Source organism: Hypanus sabinus, chromosome 6, assembly GCF_030144855.1.
Source record: "Hypanus sabinus isolate sHypSab1 chromosome 6, sHypSab1.hap1, whole genome shotgun sequence".
Classification (NCBI taxonomy): Eukaryota; Metazoa; Chordata; class Chondrichthyes; order Myliobatiformes; family Dasyatidae; genus Hypanus; species Hypanus sabinus.
Window position 1 is genome coordinate 92,587,520 of NC_082711.1, and position 16,795 is coordinate 92,604,314.

Genomic DNA, 16,795 nt, shown 5'->3' on the forward strand with positions numbered 1-16,795 from the left:
TTAAAATAATGAAAATTGATTTAATGCAGATATTGTTTTAGAAATGAAAAGAGGTTATATCAGAGGTTACTGTAAACATTAAGCAACTTTATTACGATTGTCTGGGATTAATGAAGAAATAATGCTTCATCTTAAAAGTCAACATCTGTTTCACAGGAAGATGAAGAAGAGCTGGAGGATGATGATGAAGAAGAAGTGGAAGAAGAAAATGACTTCGCCCCAGTAAATGAATAAGGACCGAATGACTTCATAGAGAAAATAAAGTTGATACATGTCTCAATTTCAGATCAACTCTTAGAAAGCGTTTCTGTTTTGTCTTACATTACAGCTGTTAAGTTGTCAGTTAGTTCTTTGTCTGTAAACCTGTTATATATACCTCCCTAACTTTTTTAATAAAATGTTGCGTGTATGTATATAGATAATCCTTCATTGATATTTCAATTTTAGCAGTTGTTTATCTGTACTTCTCAATCTCAGATCCATGAGTGAATATTTCTTGCTCAGATATCTCTTTTTATAAAGTATCAAATTCCCTATGTGACTGTAACAGAATTAAAATCATTAAAGAAATTAAAGCAGTTAGTGCAGTAGATTTTCAGAAGAAGCCATGACTTGTTCTGTTGTCGTAGAAGTTCAGTACTTTGCTTTTGAGGACTCATCAGACCTGATGTTTTGGCAGGAGATAACTCAGTCCAAATTCTCTGTGAAATTTTAATTTTGGATCTGTACAATGCTAATAAATCGAATACAATCATGGGTTCAGATTAAAATTATGCCATTAAAATGAAATTAAAAAGTTTGTTTTGAAATTTAAAACTCACTGAAAGTGCAGAACTGCCTCATTAGAAACCACATTTTACCAACAGCAAAAGGTCTAAATTGGGTGCCAAACTTGGATGTGGAGGCAGCTAAACTACGCTGTTGTCTGTCCTTGAAATTACCTCTTCCCTGTAGATAATATCTAGGTGCAGTTATCCAATAAGAGGCCAGATCCCTGCTGCAGGTGAAGCCCAGTGCAACAAATATCCATTCCTGTTAAAGGCCCAGTTCCCAGAAGTTTCCGTGACAACCATACACAAATTTTCATCTAAATAATTTTGCTTATTTTGGTTCGGATCAAACTATGTTCTGATGTTAACTTATTGTACACGCTTGCAAAATGTATATATACTTTGAATGGCAGATGAGTATTCATACTGCAATTTATAAGTTTATATTTAATTTTAAAAGAAAATTGCAACTTGGTTGAAATAATAAATTAGATTTTAGTTATCACTAATTTTAGTGCTTATTACCACCAGAGGAACAAATCCATACTTATCTAGCATGGATCTTCCTTCCTCATTAAACATTCACTTCTTTGTGCTGACAGGATAAACTATCACTGGAAAAATGAGTAAAGGTCTATCCCACATTTAACTAACTGTTGTGCCTACTCACAATGCAGAGACTGCTTTATAAAATCCCCAAAGTTCTCCTATGCTTGCAAAGCACATATGCAATGTTTCAAGATTCAAGATTGTTTAATGTCATTTCCAGTACACAAGCGTAAAGGTTCACGAAATAATTGTTATTCGGGATTTGATGCAGCGCAGAAGTACACAGTAAGATAAAGAACGTTAAAATAATAAGAGAACACAATAAATATAAATAAATAAGATAGCTTATATGCATGGATTGTATGTCCACAAAGCGATGCTAGGCACAGTAGAGTCTGTACATGAACTGACTGACAGGAAATGAAAAAGTAGTGGTAGTTGGGGATGTGGAGGTGTTGATTAACCTTACTGCTTGGGGAAAGTAACTTTATGAATGTGGATGATATGTAGCCTCCTCTCTGATGAAAGTGGATCAAACAGTCCATTAGCAGGTTGGGTGGGGTCCTTCATGATGTTACTGGCCCTCTCTCAGCATCTTTCTGCTTACATGTCCCTGATGGCAGGTAGTCTGGTGCCACTGATTTGTCGGGCAGTTTTGATGCTACTGTGGCCACATCGGTACATTTGAAGTCAACCCATTCACATATAATCCCTCCAGCTACAGTGGACTACAACCCAAAGTTTAGCTACCTAATCCAAACCTGTAACCTCCCACCAATTTAGTTTGCAAAAGCAGCAGAAGTATAATAAACTACTACCCACAAGTTCCCTTCCAAGGCACACACCATGCTGAATTGGACACACAGTTTTTGTTCATCTATTGTCACTGGATTAAAGTCCTGGACCTTCTCATTTAAAAGGACGGTGCAAGTAATTTCAAGTGTGTAATACCAACAGCTGCCTTCTCAAGGAAACCTAAAATAAACAATAAATGCTTGTCTTCTTAGTGATGCCCACAACCGAAAAAAAAATAAGTACTGAATGAATTTGTTCTTAGGTGCAGTGCATAAATTTAGCCTCCATTTGTTTACGTGGATGTTAGATATCTGAATGAAAAGCAAAAGGAATTACTTAACAGGCCAGGCAGCACCTAGGGAAGTAGAAACCGGTAACATTTCAAATGAATAACCCTTGATCAGAACTGGAGAAGTTAGAAAGCAAGCATATTGTAATTGAAGAGGTGAGCCAGGCAGAGAGAACAAAAGGAAGGCCGAGGAAGAGACCAAGATTGTCCAGGTGACACAATTATTTTCAGTGCATCCTGTTGTATCACCTGGACAATCATGGTCTCCACACCATCAGAATCAGGTTTATTATCACGAGCATGTGACGTGAAATTTGTTAACTTAGCAGCAGCAGTTCAATGCAATACATGATCTAGCAGAGAGAGAAAAAAATATTAAATAAAATAAAACATAATAAATAAACAAGTAAATCAATTCTGTATATTGAATAAATTTTAAAATGTGCAAAAACAGAAATACTGTGTATTAAAAAAAAGTGAGGTTTGTGTCCAAAGTTTCAATGTTCCATTTGGGAATGGGATGACAGAGGGGAATTGTTCCTGAATTGCTGACTGTGTGCCTTCTGTATCTCTTATCTGGTGGTAACAGTGAGAAAAGGGCATGTCCTGGGAGCTGAAGGTCCTTAACAATGGCATTCCCATTGTTTTCTCCATATTTATTGATCAAGATACTGTGTGGAATTGGCCCTTACGGCCTTTTGAGCTGTGCCACCCAACAGTCTCTAAATTTAAACCTAGCCCGAACACAGGACAATTTACAGTGCCCAATTAACCTACCAGCTGGAGCACCCAGGGGCACCCCATTCAGTCATGGGGAGAACGTACAAACACCTTACAGACAGCAGTGGCATATCTCCCACAATCTTCCTCTGAGACTTAAGTACACACTTGCTTTCTTATTTTTCCAGTTGTGATCAAGAGCATTGACCTAAAACATACATTCTGTTTTATTCTCTAAATATATACCCGTCATGTGGCTACCAACTACCAGTCACAGTATTGTAAAACATGCCAGATTATCTAATCTGCCAATGAGCTATTTCCTAATTCTTAAGGATCATATGGACCAATAGCCAGTTTTTGTTAACAACTTACTTTTCTTGCCAATCAAATGCAGAACATAAAGCGCGGTGAAAACTTTACGTTATCACATCCTTGCGTCAGATCAGCCTCTTAAACCCCAACTCAATGTCAGTGGTTGTGAATTATGTATATGTTCCCAAGTGTTACATTACCCTACACAGGCCCACCCAGAATTTACTAGAACTGGCACTGAGCCTGTGCAAAGCTCAGGACAAGCCATCCGGTTCATGGCCTGTGTTCCATGGGTGAAGGAACAGGCAGGTGCCTCTGGCTTGTCCAAAAGTGTGTTGACACGCTTGTGGTCATGTCTCATGATGCCGGGGGGCATTGCAAAGTAATCCTCCAAATCCTGGTAGGCCCATTTAAGGCAATCTACCAAAATAGATTCATGTTTACCCCTCGTATCTATGATAAAAGCTTTCCCTTTCTGTTCCAAAATGCGGAACGGGCCACCATGAGGGCGCCTAAGGAGATGTTGGTGTGCATTACAGTGGATGAAAACGAACGTGGTAGAATGCAGGTCAAGAACCAGTGCTGTATGCCATGATGGGAAGTAGGAATAGATGTAAAGGAAATGAGTTTACTGAGGAGGGCAGAATGCTGTTGAGGGGTCAACCAACGGAAGTGGCATCAGAAACAAAATCATCTGGCAATCGTAATGGCTGCCTGTATACCACTCAGCCGTGGACATCTACAGGTCCTCTTTTGGAGCTATTCTGAACCCCAGCAGGACCCACGGGAAGCGATTGTGCCAACACTTATCCATCAGGGAAGCCCTCAGAGTAGCCTTAAGGAGTGGTGAAACCCCTTGTGTAGGCCATTGGATCGTGAGTGATAAGCTGTAGTGTGGTATAGTCAACGCCAAAGGTCTGATGTGAACTGGAGACCACAGTTAGACAAAATATCAGATGGGGTTCCACACCGAGCAACTCAGGTGCTGATAAACGCCCGAGCCACATCTGTGTCCATCATCGATGCCAGAGGGATGACTTATGACCACCCTGTGGTACAATCCACCATGGTAAGGAGGTTCACAAAACCACAGGAGGAGGGAAGAGGACCAACCATGTCCACATTGACATGGTCAAACCATCACATGTGTAAATTCCCGTGTATAAAGTTGGCCACTAAAGTAGAGTGCTACCCGTTGTGTACTGTAACTCTGGATCCTACTGCCTTTGGCAGCCTGCAGTGAGGTTTCATTGCTCTTTGCCTTCTTATTAATAGGCAATGTTGACAGCATCCATGTCACACAAGGAGCATCACCCTGAAAACGTGTCCGTAATGAACAAGTATACAACCCTGGCAGTCGGAATCCATAGATGTCCTGACGCACTGGCACTGTCAAAGCTGCAAGGCAGTCAGCACTTCCTAGCATTCATACCAAAAAAAGTGTGGTAAAAGCACAGACCCAGCGTTGTCTATTTTGCAGCTTCAGGTGTGCATCTGTTAGAGGCCCTGCAGGGAGCCCAGGCCTATTAAGGCTGGGAAAGGAGGAGGAATTTTGCACCTCAGCCTGGCTGAGTGTAGATTATCAGCCATTTTTGCAAGCTTCTAACAGTCAGTCAGGGGTGTCAGTGAGGGCTATGCGAACTTGCTCAGTCATTTACTGCATAAGGAGTTCTTTAAAAATCAAACAAAGATGGTGATTTCCCAGGAGAGGCAGCATGTGATCCATTAGCTCCGAAGGCCTGGAATCCCCCAGTCCAGGCAAGAAGCGCAAATATTTCACATGCTCAGACTCAGTTAGTCCAAAATTTTGTAAAAGTTGAGTTTTCAGCGTGCAGTATTTTTCATATTCAGGTGGGTGTTGAAGCAGACTCAGAGCAGTCCTGTTGTGTGGAACTGCTGAGCAACACGACTACATAGTAATATCGGGTGTCGTCCATGGAGATTTGTTGCAGCGTGAATTAGAGTGCAGCTTGTACAAACCAAGTGATGGCATTTTGCTCCCAGAACTAGTGTGTTGGCTGACATGTTGAATAACTCTAGAATCGTCCTAGAGCATCAGAGTCACCAAGGCAGGCTTTCGTAAATAAAACCACAGCAGTATTTTAAGTTCAAGAGAAACCATAACAACTCAGTTTTACCAAACACAGAACTTAAACCGCAGTAAAATATTCATGTTGCTATGTCATCACGTCAGACCAGCCTCTTAAAATGAACTCCAACTCAATGTCAGTGGTTGTGAATTATGCGTATGTTTTCACCTATTGCATTACCCTACACAGGCCACTGGATAAATAGCAATAGTAAATGTTTGATTGCTGAGTAGAGTGAGACAGAATGGAAGTAGGCTTTCCATGCCACTGTATCCTTATCAGCCAATGAGTATCATGTCATACTAAACCCATTTTCCAGCACTCAATCTATATCTTAAACAATGATAAATTCTCATTACATAGAATCTTTAACATAGCAGTGAACTACTTCACACCAGTAATTTCAAACAGCAATAATGCCAGGCTTGTGCCTCACAGAGCTACTACTACTCATACAGGTTTCACTAGTCTGGTAGTCTGTTAGCTTCAAACTGTTGGAAAACTGTATGATCATGCATGCCTCTGGGCACGTGGCAAGCCATTTTTGTGACAACAGCTGTCCACTGCCTTATTACTTAGAGAGTTCAATGTGCACAACAGCAACCTGCCTTCTGCTGTGTGTGGGTGACCGCTGTTTGTGCTGTAGAGAATGTTGCAGCTTTGCCTATCAGGCACTGGGGCTGTCAATGTGCCAGTGGATTTATCCATAATTTCCAAAATGGAATGGGTAAGGAAGGTGGGAGATTGTGAGGAATAGGTTCTCAGCTCTATATCTACATTATTAGTGATCCTCGATACTGAACCCAGGTATTCTGGTAAGATTCCAAATGTTTCATTGTGTAGGCAAAACAGTCTTATATTGCAGCCTGTTTCATCTGAGTGTTCCTCAAGTGCTTGTGAAGTGAAATTCATGATTGAATAGGTGGCAAGTGCATAATCAGAATCAGGTTTAATATCACTAGCATATGTCATGAAATTTGTGGTTTTCTGGTAGCAGTGCATTGCAATACTTAGATAGAGTTCTTATAGATAGAAGAGTTAGATAGAGCTCTTATAGATAGTGGGGTCAAGGGATATGGCGAGAGCGCAGGAACTGGGTACTGATTGTGTATGATCAGCCATGATCACAGTGAATGGTGGTGCTGGCTAGAAGGGCCGAATGGCCTACTCCTGCACCTACTGTCTATTGTCTATTGTCCAATACACAATAAAAAACTGAATTACTGTAAGAAGTATATATGTAAAAAGTTAAATAAGTAGTACAAAAAAGAAGGAAAAAAAGTGAAGTAGTGTTCATGGGTTCAATATCCATTCAGAAATCGGATGGCAGAGGTGAAGAAGCTATTTCTGAATCACTGAGTGTGTGCCTTCCAGCTCCTGTACCTTTTACCTGGTGGTAGCAATGAGAAGAGGGCATGTTCGGGGGGCTGGGGTTCATTACTGACAGATACTGCCTTTTTGAGACATCTTGCCTTGAAGATGCCCCTCGATGCAGGGGAGGCTAGTGCCTGTGATGGAGCTGACTGACTGGTGATGTGAGATGTAATATGATGTTTGCGGATAGACAAACATTTAAAGATATGGTCAAGTGTATGAATTTTAAGTACAAATTCCAATTCATAGAGATTATTTATAGATAATAAGGATGGGAAGACTGACCACTGACTATGAGTCACACTACAAGGTTCCCTCCCCACCTCCCTAATCTTTACCACTCCAAAGATTACAAATTCTGCTTATTCACTCTCCTCACATTTTGTGATTCTCACACCATCACAATAAACTATTCAATTCCAGACAACATTCAGATGAACGCCCTCTGAACTCTCTCCAATACATTGTTCCAAACACATTGCAACCAAAAAATGTCAACAGGCCTCAAAACTGTGGCTTAACCAACATTTTATAATGTTGTACTATAACTTCACTGCCCTTCCATTTTTTGCCCAAGCAAACTAATGCAAGCACACTGAATGCCTTGTTGATCACCTTATCTGCCATTTTCAGGAACCCTTGGACTTGCACACAAAGGTCTCATGTTCTTTAACACACTCAAGGGTTCCATCATTCACTAGAATCTGTTCTATCCTTATTAATCCACCCAAAGTGTTTCATCTCATAAGGATTAAATTTTATTTGCCAGTGCTCTGCCTATTTTACCAACTGATCAATATCCTCCTCATGAAAAATCATACTACCTTGTCACCTGCAAGCTTATTATTCACGCCTCAAACATACATATCCAAATTGTTAATGTATTTGGAAAACAGTATGGATTTCAGCCATCAGGTGTACGACTGATCATAATCTTCTGATGACAACACCCTCTACCTCCTGTTACAACACTGATTTTGGATCCAATTTGCCAACTTGTGTTAGATTCCATGAGTTCTTATCTTTTGGATGAGTTTTCTATATGGAACCTTGTTAAGGCATAATAAAGTCAACATAGACTATGCCAACTTGCACAGTTTTAATTGGTGCATGTTGCTGTTATTTGAAATAAATCAAACAAAATGTTCAGGCAAGAACAAAACCATGCTGACCATCTTTGGCAACATGCACAAAATGCTGGAGGAACTCAGCAGGTCAAGCAACATCTACGGAACTGAACAGAGTCAATGTCTCGAGCTGAGATCCTTCATTAGGACTGGAAAAGAAGGGGGAAGGGGAAAGCAGGTGGGCAGGGGAGGGTGGATGAAGTAAGAAGCTGGGAAGAGATAGGTGGAAAAGGAAAAGGTCCAGACAAGAAGGAATCTGATACATCTTTGATTAAGCTCCATCTTTCCAAGTGTAGAACAATTTTGGCCTTCAGCATTTTTCCCTACTGTTAACATTAAGCTTGCTGGTTTGTAATTACCTATTTTATCCCTGCTGCCCTTCTTGAGTAAAGTTATCTGCAAGGTTAATGCATACTGGTCACCTCAGGTATTGTGGAAATAATAGCTTCATTGGGAGCACTTTTGCAGCATACACCGTGTCATATGAATCGATTATGTCAGGAACTGAATGCTTGCTTGCCTCTCTTTCAGAAGCAGAAGATGTACTTCTGATTACTGAGCAAAATAACTTCACAACCCTTTGAAAAAAATTAAAGTTGTCCAGATCATGACATGGTAACAAGTGATATCGAGTGTAGCTAGCTGTTTACAGCATTGTAACTTGTTAGACATATGCTTTTCTGAAAACCAATCAGACTGAACCAAACCGGACCATTAAGGTACAGCTTAGCTGCCCTTGGATAAGATGATTATCAAAGAGCTGAAGAACATTGTATTCCTCCTCGTCTAGGGGTTTTATTTTTATAACTTCAAAAGCGTCTGACTGGAAGATCACTTGCTTCTGATTTGCTTCATCTTCTCGCTTTCTCTCTTAACATTGTAATGTGTAGCTTGGCATTTTAACTAGATCACTAAATAATATTTTATAACTGTCTTCTAGAAGACAACTCTCCAATAAATAACAATTAAAATGCATCTATTCTTTAACTTGTCACATTAACACTTCAATTCAAAAACAGACCTGTAAATAAATTGGATGTAAGTCACATAAAGCATAAGTGTATTACTGAGAACTGTCCTGGCATCTCTAATTAGATGAGTTTTGTCATGGCAACAAAAAGGAAAGAATATTTGCTAGATCTGACATATTTCCAGAATGTTTGTTGCCAAAAGAACATGCTATGGATGAAGAAAAGCAGATTTGTGAAGCTCATGCTTCTTGTATATTAACTTAGTGTCAGTGCATCAACTTATATTTTTATGCATTTACCATGCTGCTAAAAATTCCTAATTTTTATACTTTATCCATGGAATAGATTTTAATGAGGTCCTCATTTTATGATTGCATCTTTCTGGATTGCAAAGCTTAATTATGTCTAACTTTTAAACATCCATTTAATTATTACCAGCTAGACCTCTTATTTTCATAATTCAAATTAAAGGATAGTTTGCTGTCAAACAGCAGTCATAGGACTAATGGGAAATCCAGTCAGCATGATGTCATTACAGCTCGCAGTATTAGGAGTTCAGAGTTCTATTCCAATTCCAATGTCATCTGTAAGGAGTTTATACATCCTCCCCATGGAATGAGTGGATTTTCTCTGGGTGTCTGGTTTCCTCCCACAGTCCAAAGACTTATCGGTTAGTAGGTTAACTGGTCATTGTAAATTGTCCTAGGGTTAAATCAGGGGTTGCTGGGCGACACGTCTCAAAGGGCTGGAAGGTCTTATTTTGTGCTGTCCCTCAATAAATAAAAAAAATAATAAATAGAATTACACGTTAGTTCTTGCTTCTTTGTTTCATTCAATAAATTGTTTGATTTAATTTGGATTATATGCTTATTTCATGTCAAATTCATTGATGTACTTTAGGAGAGCAAGCCTTCACGCTTTCCTGGTTAGGCCAGTGTAACTAAAGGTCCACAGCTATATGGTTAACTCTTAACTTAATATCTCACTAGATATTACCATTTTCCTATTGTCATTTAGAGAAAATTGTTCCCACTAAATGTGGTGTTACTAATAATCTCATTGAAATAATTACACCCTTTTGGTAAAAATCTACCAAGTTATTTATCTGGATCATGTTCCCAGAATCTTCTGACAAAAGAGAAATATTGCTAATGGTTAAACAAAAATGATGAATCGGAAGCCTTTCTATTTTAGAATTACTCCATTCAATTAGTCAGTTCCACACTTGCATAGGTAGAAGTGATTAGATAGAGAAAGATAAGTAGAGTTCACATGCACAAGTACTCAGTTTTCTGGTCCTGTGAATGACTTGCTTGCTGATGGCATAGCCTCTGTACTCCACTCTGTCCTGTCACAGCTGGAAAATGGTGCCTCCCTCATTTGCCAGGATGCTGCTTATCAACTTCAGCTCAGCATTTAATATGAACACCCCTCAGAAGCTGATGGGTAAACTGTCCTCATTGGGACTCAACGCCTCTCTCTGTAACTGGACTCTGGACTTATTGACAGAAAGACCAGTCAGTGTGTGTTGGCTCCATGCCGCCGAGCAGCGGTGTTGTGTGCTCACCCCACTGCTGATGTGTGACTGCATTGCTAGATCCAGTTCAAACCAAATCATCTGGTTAACTGACGACACAACAGTGGTTGACCTCAACAATGATGATGAGACAGTGTACAGAGAGGAGCTAGAGCAGCTGGTAGAATGGTGCGAGCACAGTAACTTGAGTCTCAATGTGGACAAGACCAGGGGAGATGACTGTGGACTATAGGAAGCTGCAGGCTGAACACTACTCACTGCACATAAACAGCTACTCTGTGGAGAGAGTAAGGAGATTGAGGTGAGCAAACGCCCTCCCCCTTTTCAATCTCACCAGTTTCTACAGAGTGTCCTGACCAGATGCATCACTGACTTGTCCGGCAATTGCAAGACATCTTGTTCGCAGGTCCCTATGTCGTTGTCTCTCTTCCACACATCAAAGATATTTATCAGGAGCACTGCATTTGCAGGGTCCTTGTCATTGTCAAGGATCCCTCACAGTACATCAAACAATCACTTTGACCCCCTACAATGGCAAAAGGTACAGTGTGGGCCAACATAATTGGGAGAAATTGACATAATTCACAACCACCGACATTGAGTTGGGGTTTCGCTTTAAGAGGCTGGTCTGACATGATGATGTGTTACATAAGGATTTTTAGCACGCTTTTATGTTTAAGTTTTGGAGTTCAATAAAATGTATAACTGGTTTCATTAAACATAAAATGTCTCACTTTGTTTATTTGTGATAAACTACATTGGTGACCCCAATGCTCGAGGACAGTTCCAGAGTTATTGAACACGTCAGCCAATGCAGTCACTTTGAAACTGTCTGAGTTCTGGGAGCAAAATGTCATCACATGGTTTGTACAAGCTGAGGCCCAGTTCGCTCTGCAGGGAATCACCGCTGACAGCACCAAATTCCATTACGTGGTAATGTCGCTCAGCAATTCCATGGCTGACGGAGTGGTGAGTCTTCTTGAACAGCAGCCTGAATATGATAAATACTGATCACCGAAAGCTCACCTTTTACGAACTTTTGGACTATTGGAGTCACAGTGAGCCGAACAGTTGCTGCCCTTACTCAGTCTCGATGATGATAGGCCTTCAGAGCTAATTGATCCCATGCTGTCTCCCCTGGGAAATCACCACCCTTGTTTTATTTTTAAAGAACTCTTCATACAGCAAATGCCTGACCAAGTCTGCATATCCCTCACTAATGCATCCGTGAAGGACTATAGGGAGCGACGGTTTGACGATGTCAATGTGAACCTTATTGGTCCTTCTCCCTCCTCCCAAAGTTTCACACAGCTTCTTACTATGGTTGTCCATACCACCCATGGAACATAGGATCCGAGCCGGGAGACTAGTCTGAGCTTGCTTTAAGAGTCTGGTCAGATGTGATGACATTATTATGTAAGGATTTTTAGCATGCCTTTGTGTTTAGGTTTTAGAGTTCAATAAAATGTTACGCGTTTCATCAAACATAAAATGCCTCACTTCACTTAATTTGCAAAAACCTTTAACAGTGGCATTAAGACAAGGACAGTTAAGATGAAAAGCTGCTTCTTCCCCCAGGCTGTAAGATTATTGAACTCCCTGCCACCTCCAAGGTCTCATCTTGTATGAAGCACCAGTAGTAGTTATATACTCTTTACTCTTTTACATGTTTCCTAAATGCACATTATTAGTTGTTAATTTTTTGTAGTGATTTTATTTAATGTGCTCTGTGTGTGTGTGTGTATGCTATATGCACTGTGTTGCACCTTGGGGGAATGTTGTTTCATTTGGTGGTATACACGCGTACGGATGAATGGCAATAAACTGAACTTGAACTTGTTAACTAATACAGTTTACAGGAAAAGAAAAGTTTAGTTCTGCTTATTTTAAATTTTTAAACAAATATGAAGCTATGTATAATTATAACACAGTGCAACAGAGGAGGCAGTACTAAACATGTGCTTTCAATGAAAGAGCAGTTCTAATTCATCCTACTCTCTGCTCATTCCCCATAACCTTGTGTTACCTTTTTCTTCTTCAAATCAATATCTAATTCCCCTTTGAAGGTTTAATATTGAAGACAGACTTGTAGAGTACTCCAAGCCCTAATTACTCATTGAATTAAGATTTTCCGTGTTAATTGTGTTATATCTGTTTTCGCTTGCCAGCTAAATGGCTTGTTCATTTTTTGCTCTATCTAAACTACTTTGGATTCAGATTCCACTTTTCAATTTACTTTCAGTTTTCTACAAGGGACCCTTGGCTGATGGTGGCATCCTTGACTCCAAGCAATGAAGCTGTAGGTTCGACTCCCATTCCAGAATCTCTCGGTTGATATATTCAGTGTGCTGCATTGTCACAAGTGCCAGCTTTCAAACTGAACGTTGAGCTGAACCTCGACTGCTCTCTGAATCATCTCAGGCACCATTACAGGGAGGACTGCAGATGGTAGTGGAGGGTTATTAGTATAAATTTTGTACATCTGTGATAACATTTCTGAAGCACTTTAGTGGCAGAGAAATGCTATAGGACATCCTAAGGTTGTGAGTGGCTCTATATAGTAAAAAAAATAAGAAATAGGAGCAGAAGTAGTCCATTTAGCCTGTCAAGATTGCTCTGCCATTATTAGATATACCAAAATAAAAAATGGCTGCAATCGCTTAGCACTTTAGTGCAAGCACGTTTATTAGGAAAACAAAAATCAAACTTACAAGATTTAGTGAAAATAGCAAAAAGAAAACTGAAATTATTTACAAAAAGTTATCTACCAAAAACACAATAATAGCTTCATACTACTCATGTTCAGTGGGTATTCCTGCAGCCCCCATTTCTCTCTTTTACTGAGGGTGGTGAGTTCCTGGGACATACCGCCTTTAATTACCAACAAAGTTAACTTAAGAGTACAAATGAATTAGAATATGAAACACCTCACAATGTAGTTACAATCATATTACAAAATAAACAGAATTATCTGCCTAAAGTACACTATACAAACAACATATACACATTTACACTTTCCCATTACTGAAGAAATAGTATGTGAGCAGTGGGAAAGGCACCATAAAGCCAACCTGCATGCATCAACTCAGTTTAGGACCCATTATGAGCATATTCCAGGGGAGACGTTGAAGTGCATAAACTCAGCACAATGACAGCAGAATGACAAGGCAATGTTTGCGTGTGTGTGTAAATGTGCAAGTGTAAGGTGTGCGTTTACTGAGTGCTCTCCATCCCAGCCATTCTGTAAGATCATGGCTGGGCTGGCCATATTCTTTTCTATGTTCTTTTACAAGAAGAGATTAAAAGCTGGATTTTTTTCAAAGTTGTTTTGACAAAAGAGGCGAAGTGCCCAATGTCTCCCGTAAACCCCTGGCCCATGCCTGCTTGAAGTGGAGGAGGATCCTCAAGTCCTTGTTTCAAAGCATAAGCCCAGTATAAATAGTGGAAGGATGACAATACTTGATATACCCAACTACTTGATCATCTGCATTTTGCCCCATTTATGGCAGAGTCGTCTTTAATGGCAGCTCTCTTTTTGTTTTGCTCTGGGGAAGGGAATCCTACCATTTTCAGTCCATCCTTCCAGGATTCCTCATTTCTGGTATCTCTGCAGTCAATCACCTTTACATCTACTCCAAGGCTGTCATGTCTTTCCTAAAGTTTTGTGCTTAGTACTGAATACAATATTTCAACTACAGAATTGTCCAGAAAAAATACATTCACAGTTATGTCAATATATTATTGCTGGAAACTAGTTTTACATATTAATTGTATAGTATATTTCAATCTGTCGAACAGCATGGAAACAGGGTGTTCAGTTTAACTGGACCATGCCAACAGAGGTCCCCATCTAAACTAGCCCTATTTGTCTGCATTTGGTGTATATCCCCTCTAAACCTTTCCTATCCATGTGCTTTTTAAATGTTATTAATATACTTGCCTCGGCTAATTCCCCTGGCAGCTCATTCTATAAACAGATCACCAGATCACACTCTGGGTGAAAAGGTTGCCCCTCAGATTCCTATTAAATCTTACCTTCTCATCACGGACATTATCAGCAAATGTGTTAAGGACTGTGTACTAAACCGGACCAGCCAAGTGTTCTCAAACTGGAAAGCCATGGATCCACTCTCCTGAAGTCTAGGTCTGCAGCATTCAAATCAGGTGACCCTCATATTTACAAGAAATCAAGATATGGCATCTGTAAAGCTATCAGAGGTGCTAAGAGTCCAAAATCAAGTCCCAGACAAGCTGTCAGCCATGGCAGGGATTATATGCTACAATAGGTTAGAAAATGAAGTTCGGCAGAACCGCAGACAACGGCACGTTCCTTTCTGATGGTTGAATGTATTCTCTGCTCTTTCGAACAGAAGGGAAATGGCTTTCCATCACACAACCCAAAGAGTACCCCCCCCCCCCGAATCACTGGAAGAGTGAACCAATGGAAAGCACCAGGCCCAGACTGTTTCTGGCTGTGCCCTTAAATCCTGTGCAGATCAACTGGATGGGGTACTTACAGACATTTCTAACCTCCCCCTGCTTCAAAATGAGCTTCCCACCTGCCGTAAGAAGAACACTATCATCCCAGTCCCCCAAGAAAAACACCATAATTGCCTCTGATATCATTAGTGCAAGCCATGGCATCCATCAACACCAGCCTTCCAGACAGCCTCAGCCCACTGCAATTTGCCTACCCTACCACTGAAACACGTCTTAGGTAGGCACCATCTCCTTGGCCCTACACTCATTCTTGCAATGTTTGGACTGTAAAGACACCCATGTCAGACTATTCTTTATTGACTACAGCCTGCCTTCAATCCTTCAATTCCAAGCAACTCTTCATCAGATTCCAGGCTCTGAGAGTTCATGCCTCTCTCTGTAAATAGATCCTTGACTTCCTGAACAACACACGACACTCCGTACGAACAGACAGCAACACCTCAGTCACGATTATTCTAAAGACTGGTTGTATTCCCAGGCCCAACTCTGCTCCTGCACACTCATAGCTGCATGGACAGATTCTGCTCTAACTCCACCTACAGGTTTGCAGAAGCCGCAACTGGATGGCTTTCCACTCATACGGGAGGAGATAGCTAGGAACCATAGGGAGGTAGTCACTCCTAAGTCGCAGGAGGCAGGCAGCTGGATTACTGTTAGGAAAGGAAAAGGGAGTAGGTGGCCATTGGAGAGTGCCCCCGTGGCTAATCCACTCATTAATGAGTAGACTGTTTTGGATACTGTTGGAGGGGACGACCTAAAAGTGAGAAGCCATAGTGATCGGGTCTCTGGCACTCAGTCTGGCTCTTTGGTTCAAGAAGGGAGGGAGTGAGAAGAGGACACAGTGGTGATAGGGGATTCCATAGTTAGAGGAGCAGACAGGAGATTCTGTGATGAAAGAGACTTCCGGATGACGTGCTGCCTCCCCAGGGCCAGGGTTAGGGATGTCTCAAACATTCTAAAGGGGGAGGGTGAACAGCAGGAAGTCGTGGTACGTATTGGTGCAAATGATGTAGGTAGGAAAAGGGGTGAGGTCCTGAAGAGAGAATAGAGTGAAATTGGTAGAAAGCAGTAAAGCAGGACCTCAAGGGTAGTAATCTCTGGATTGCTTCTTGTTCCGTGCACCAGTGAAATTAAGAATGGGATGATTTGGCAGGTGAATGTGTTGCTGGGGAATTGGTGCAGGGGTCAGAGTTCCAGAATTCTGGATCATTGGCACCTCTTCTGGGGAAGGTATGACCTGTAGAAAATGAACAGGGTACACCTGGTACCCAAGGGAGACCAATATCATTGCTGGCAGGTTTGCTTGAGCTTTAGGGGTGGGTTTAAACTAATTTGGTGAGGGAATAAGATCTGGAGTGATAGGGCTGAGGATAGGGCAGTTGGTATGCAGATAAGCGCAGTGTGTAGTGAGACTGTGAGGAAGGACAGGCAGAATAATAGGACAACATCGAAGTTAGTGGCATTATTTGAAGTGTAACATGGGGGAAAAATTGAAAAGGGTGATGAATACAGGTCTGAAGGTGTTATACTTGAATGCATACAATTTACAAAATTATATAGATTACCTTATAGCGCATTCAGAGATTTGCAGGTATGACGGGTGTGTGGCTGAAAGGAGATCATAGCTTGAAGCTTAACATTCAAAGATGCACTTTGTATTGAAAGGACAGGTAGGTAGACAGGAGTGTTGGCATGGATTTACTGGTAAAAATGAAATCAAATCCTTCAAAATAGGTGAAATGAGATCTGAAGATTACA

General features: G+C 40.8%; 1 protein-coding gene across 2 annotated transcripts in view; it reads left to right on the forward strand.

Annotated features, from left to right (window-relative positions):
* phf14 (PHD finger protein 14) overlaps positions 1 to 2,896 on the forward strand; it is a 252,389-nt gene extending 249,493 nt beyond the window's left edge. The window contains exon 19 of one of the 2 annotated variants that reach the window (XR_009512717.1): positions 157 to 2,896. Coding sequence is in view for 1 of the 2 variants with exons in the window: in XM_059972616.1 (XP_059828599.1) it covers positions 157 to 234 (78 nt within the window). In the remaining variant the exon portion in view is untranslated. The remainder of the gene's footprint in view (positions 1 to 156) is intronic. The other variant, XM_059972616.1, reaches the window with a different exon arrangement.
* The last annotated feature ends 13,899 nt before the right edge of the window (positions 2,897 to 16,795 follow it).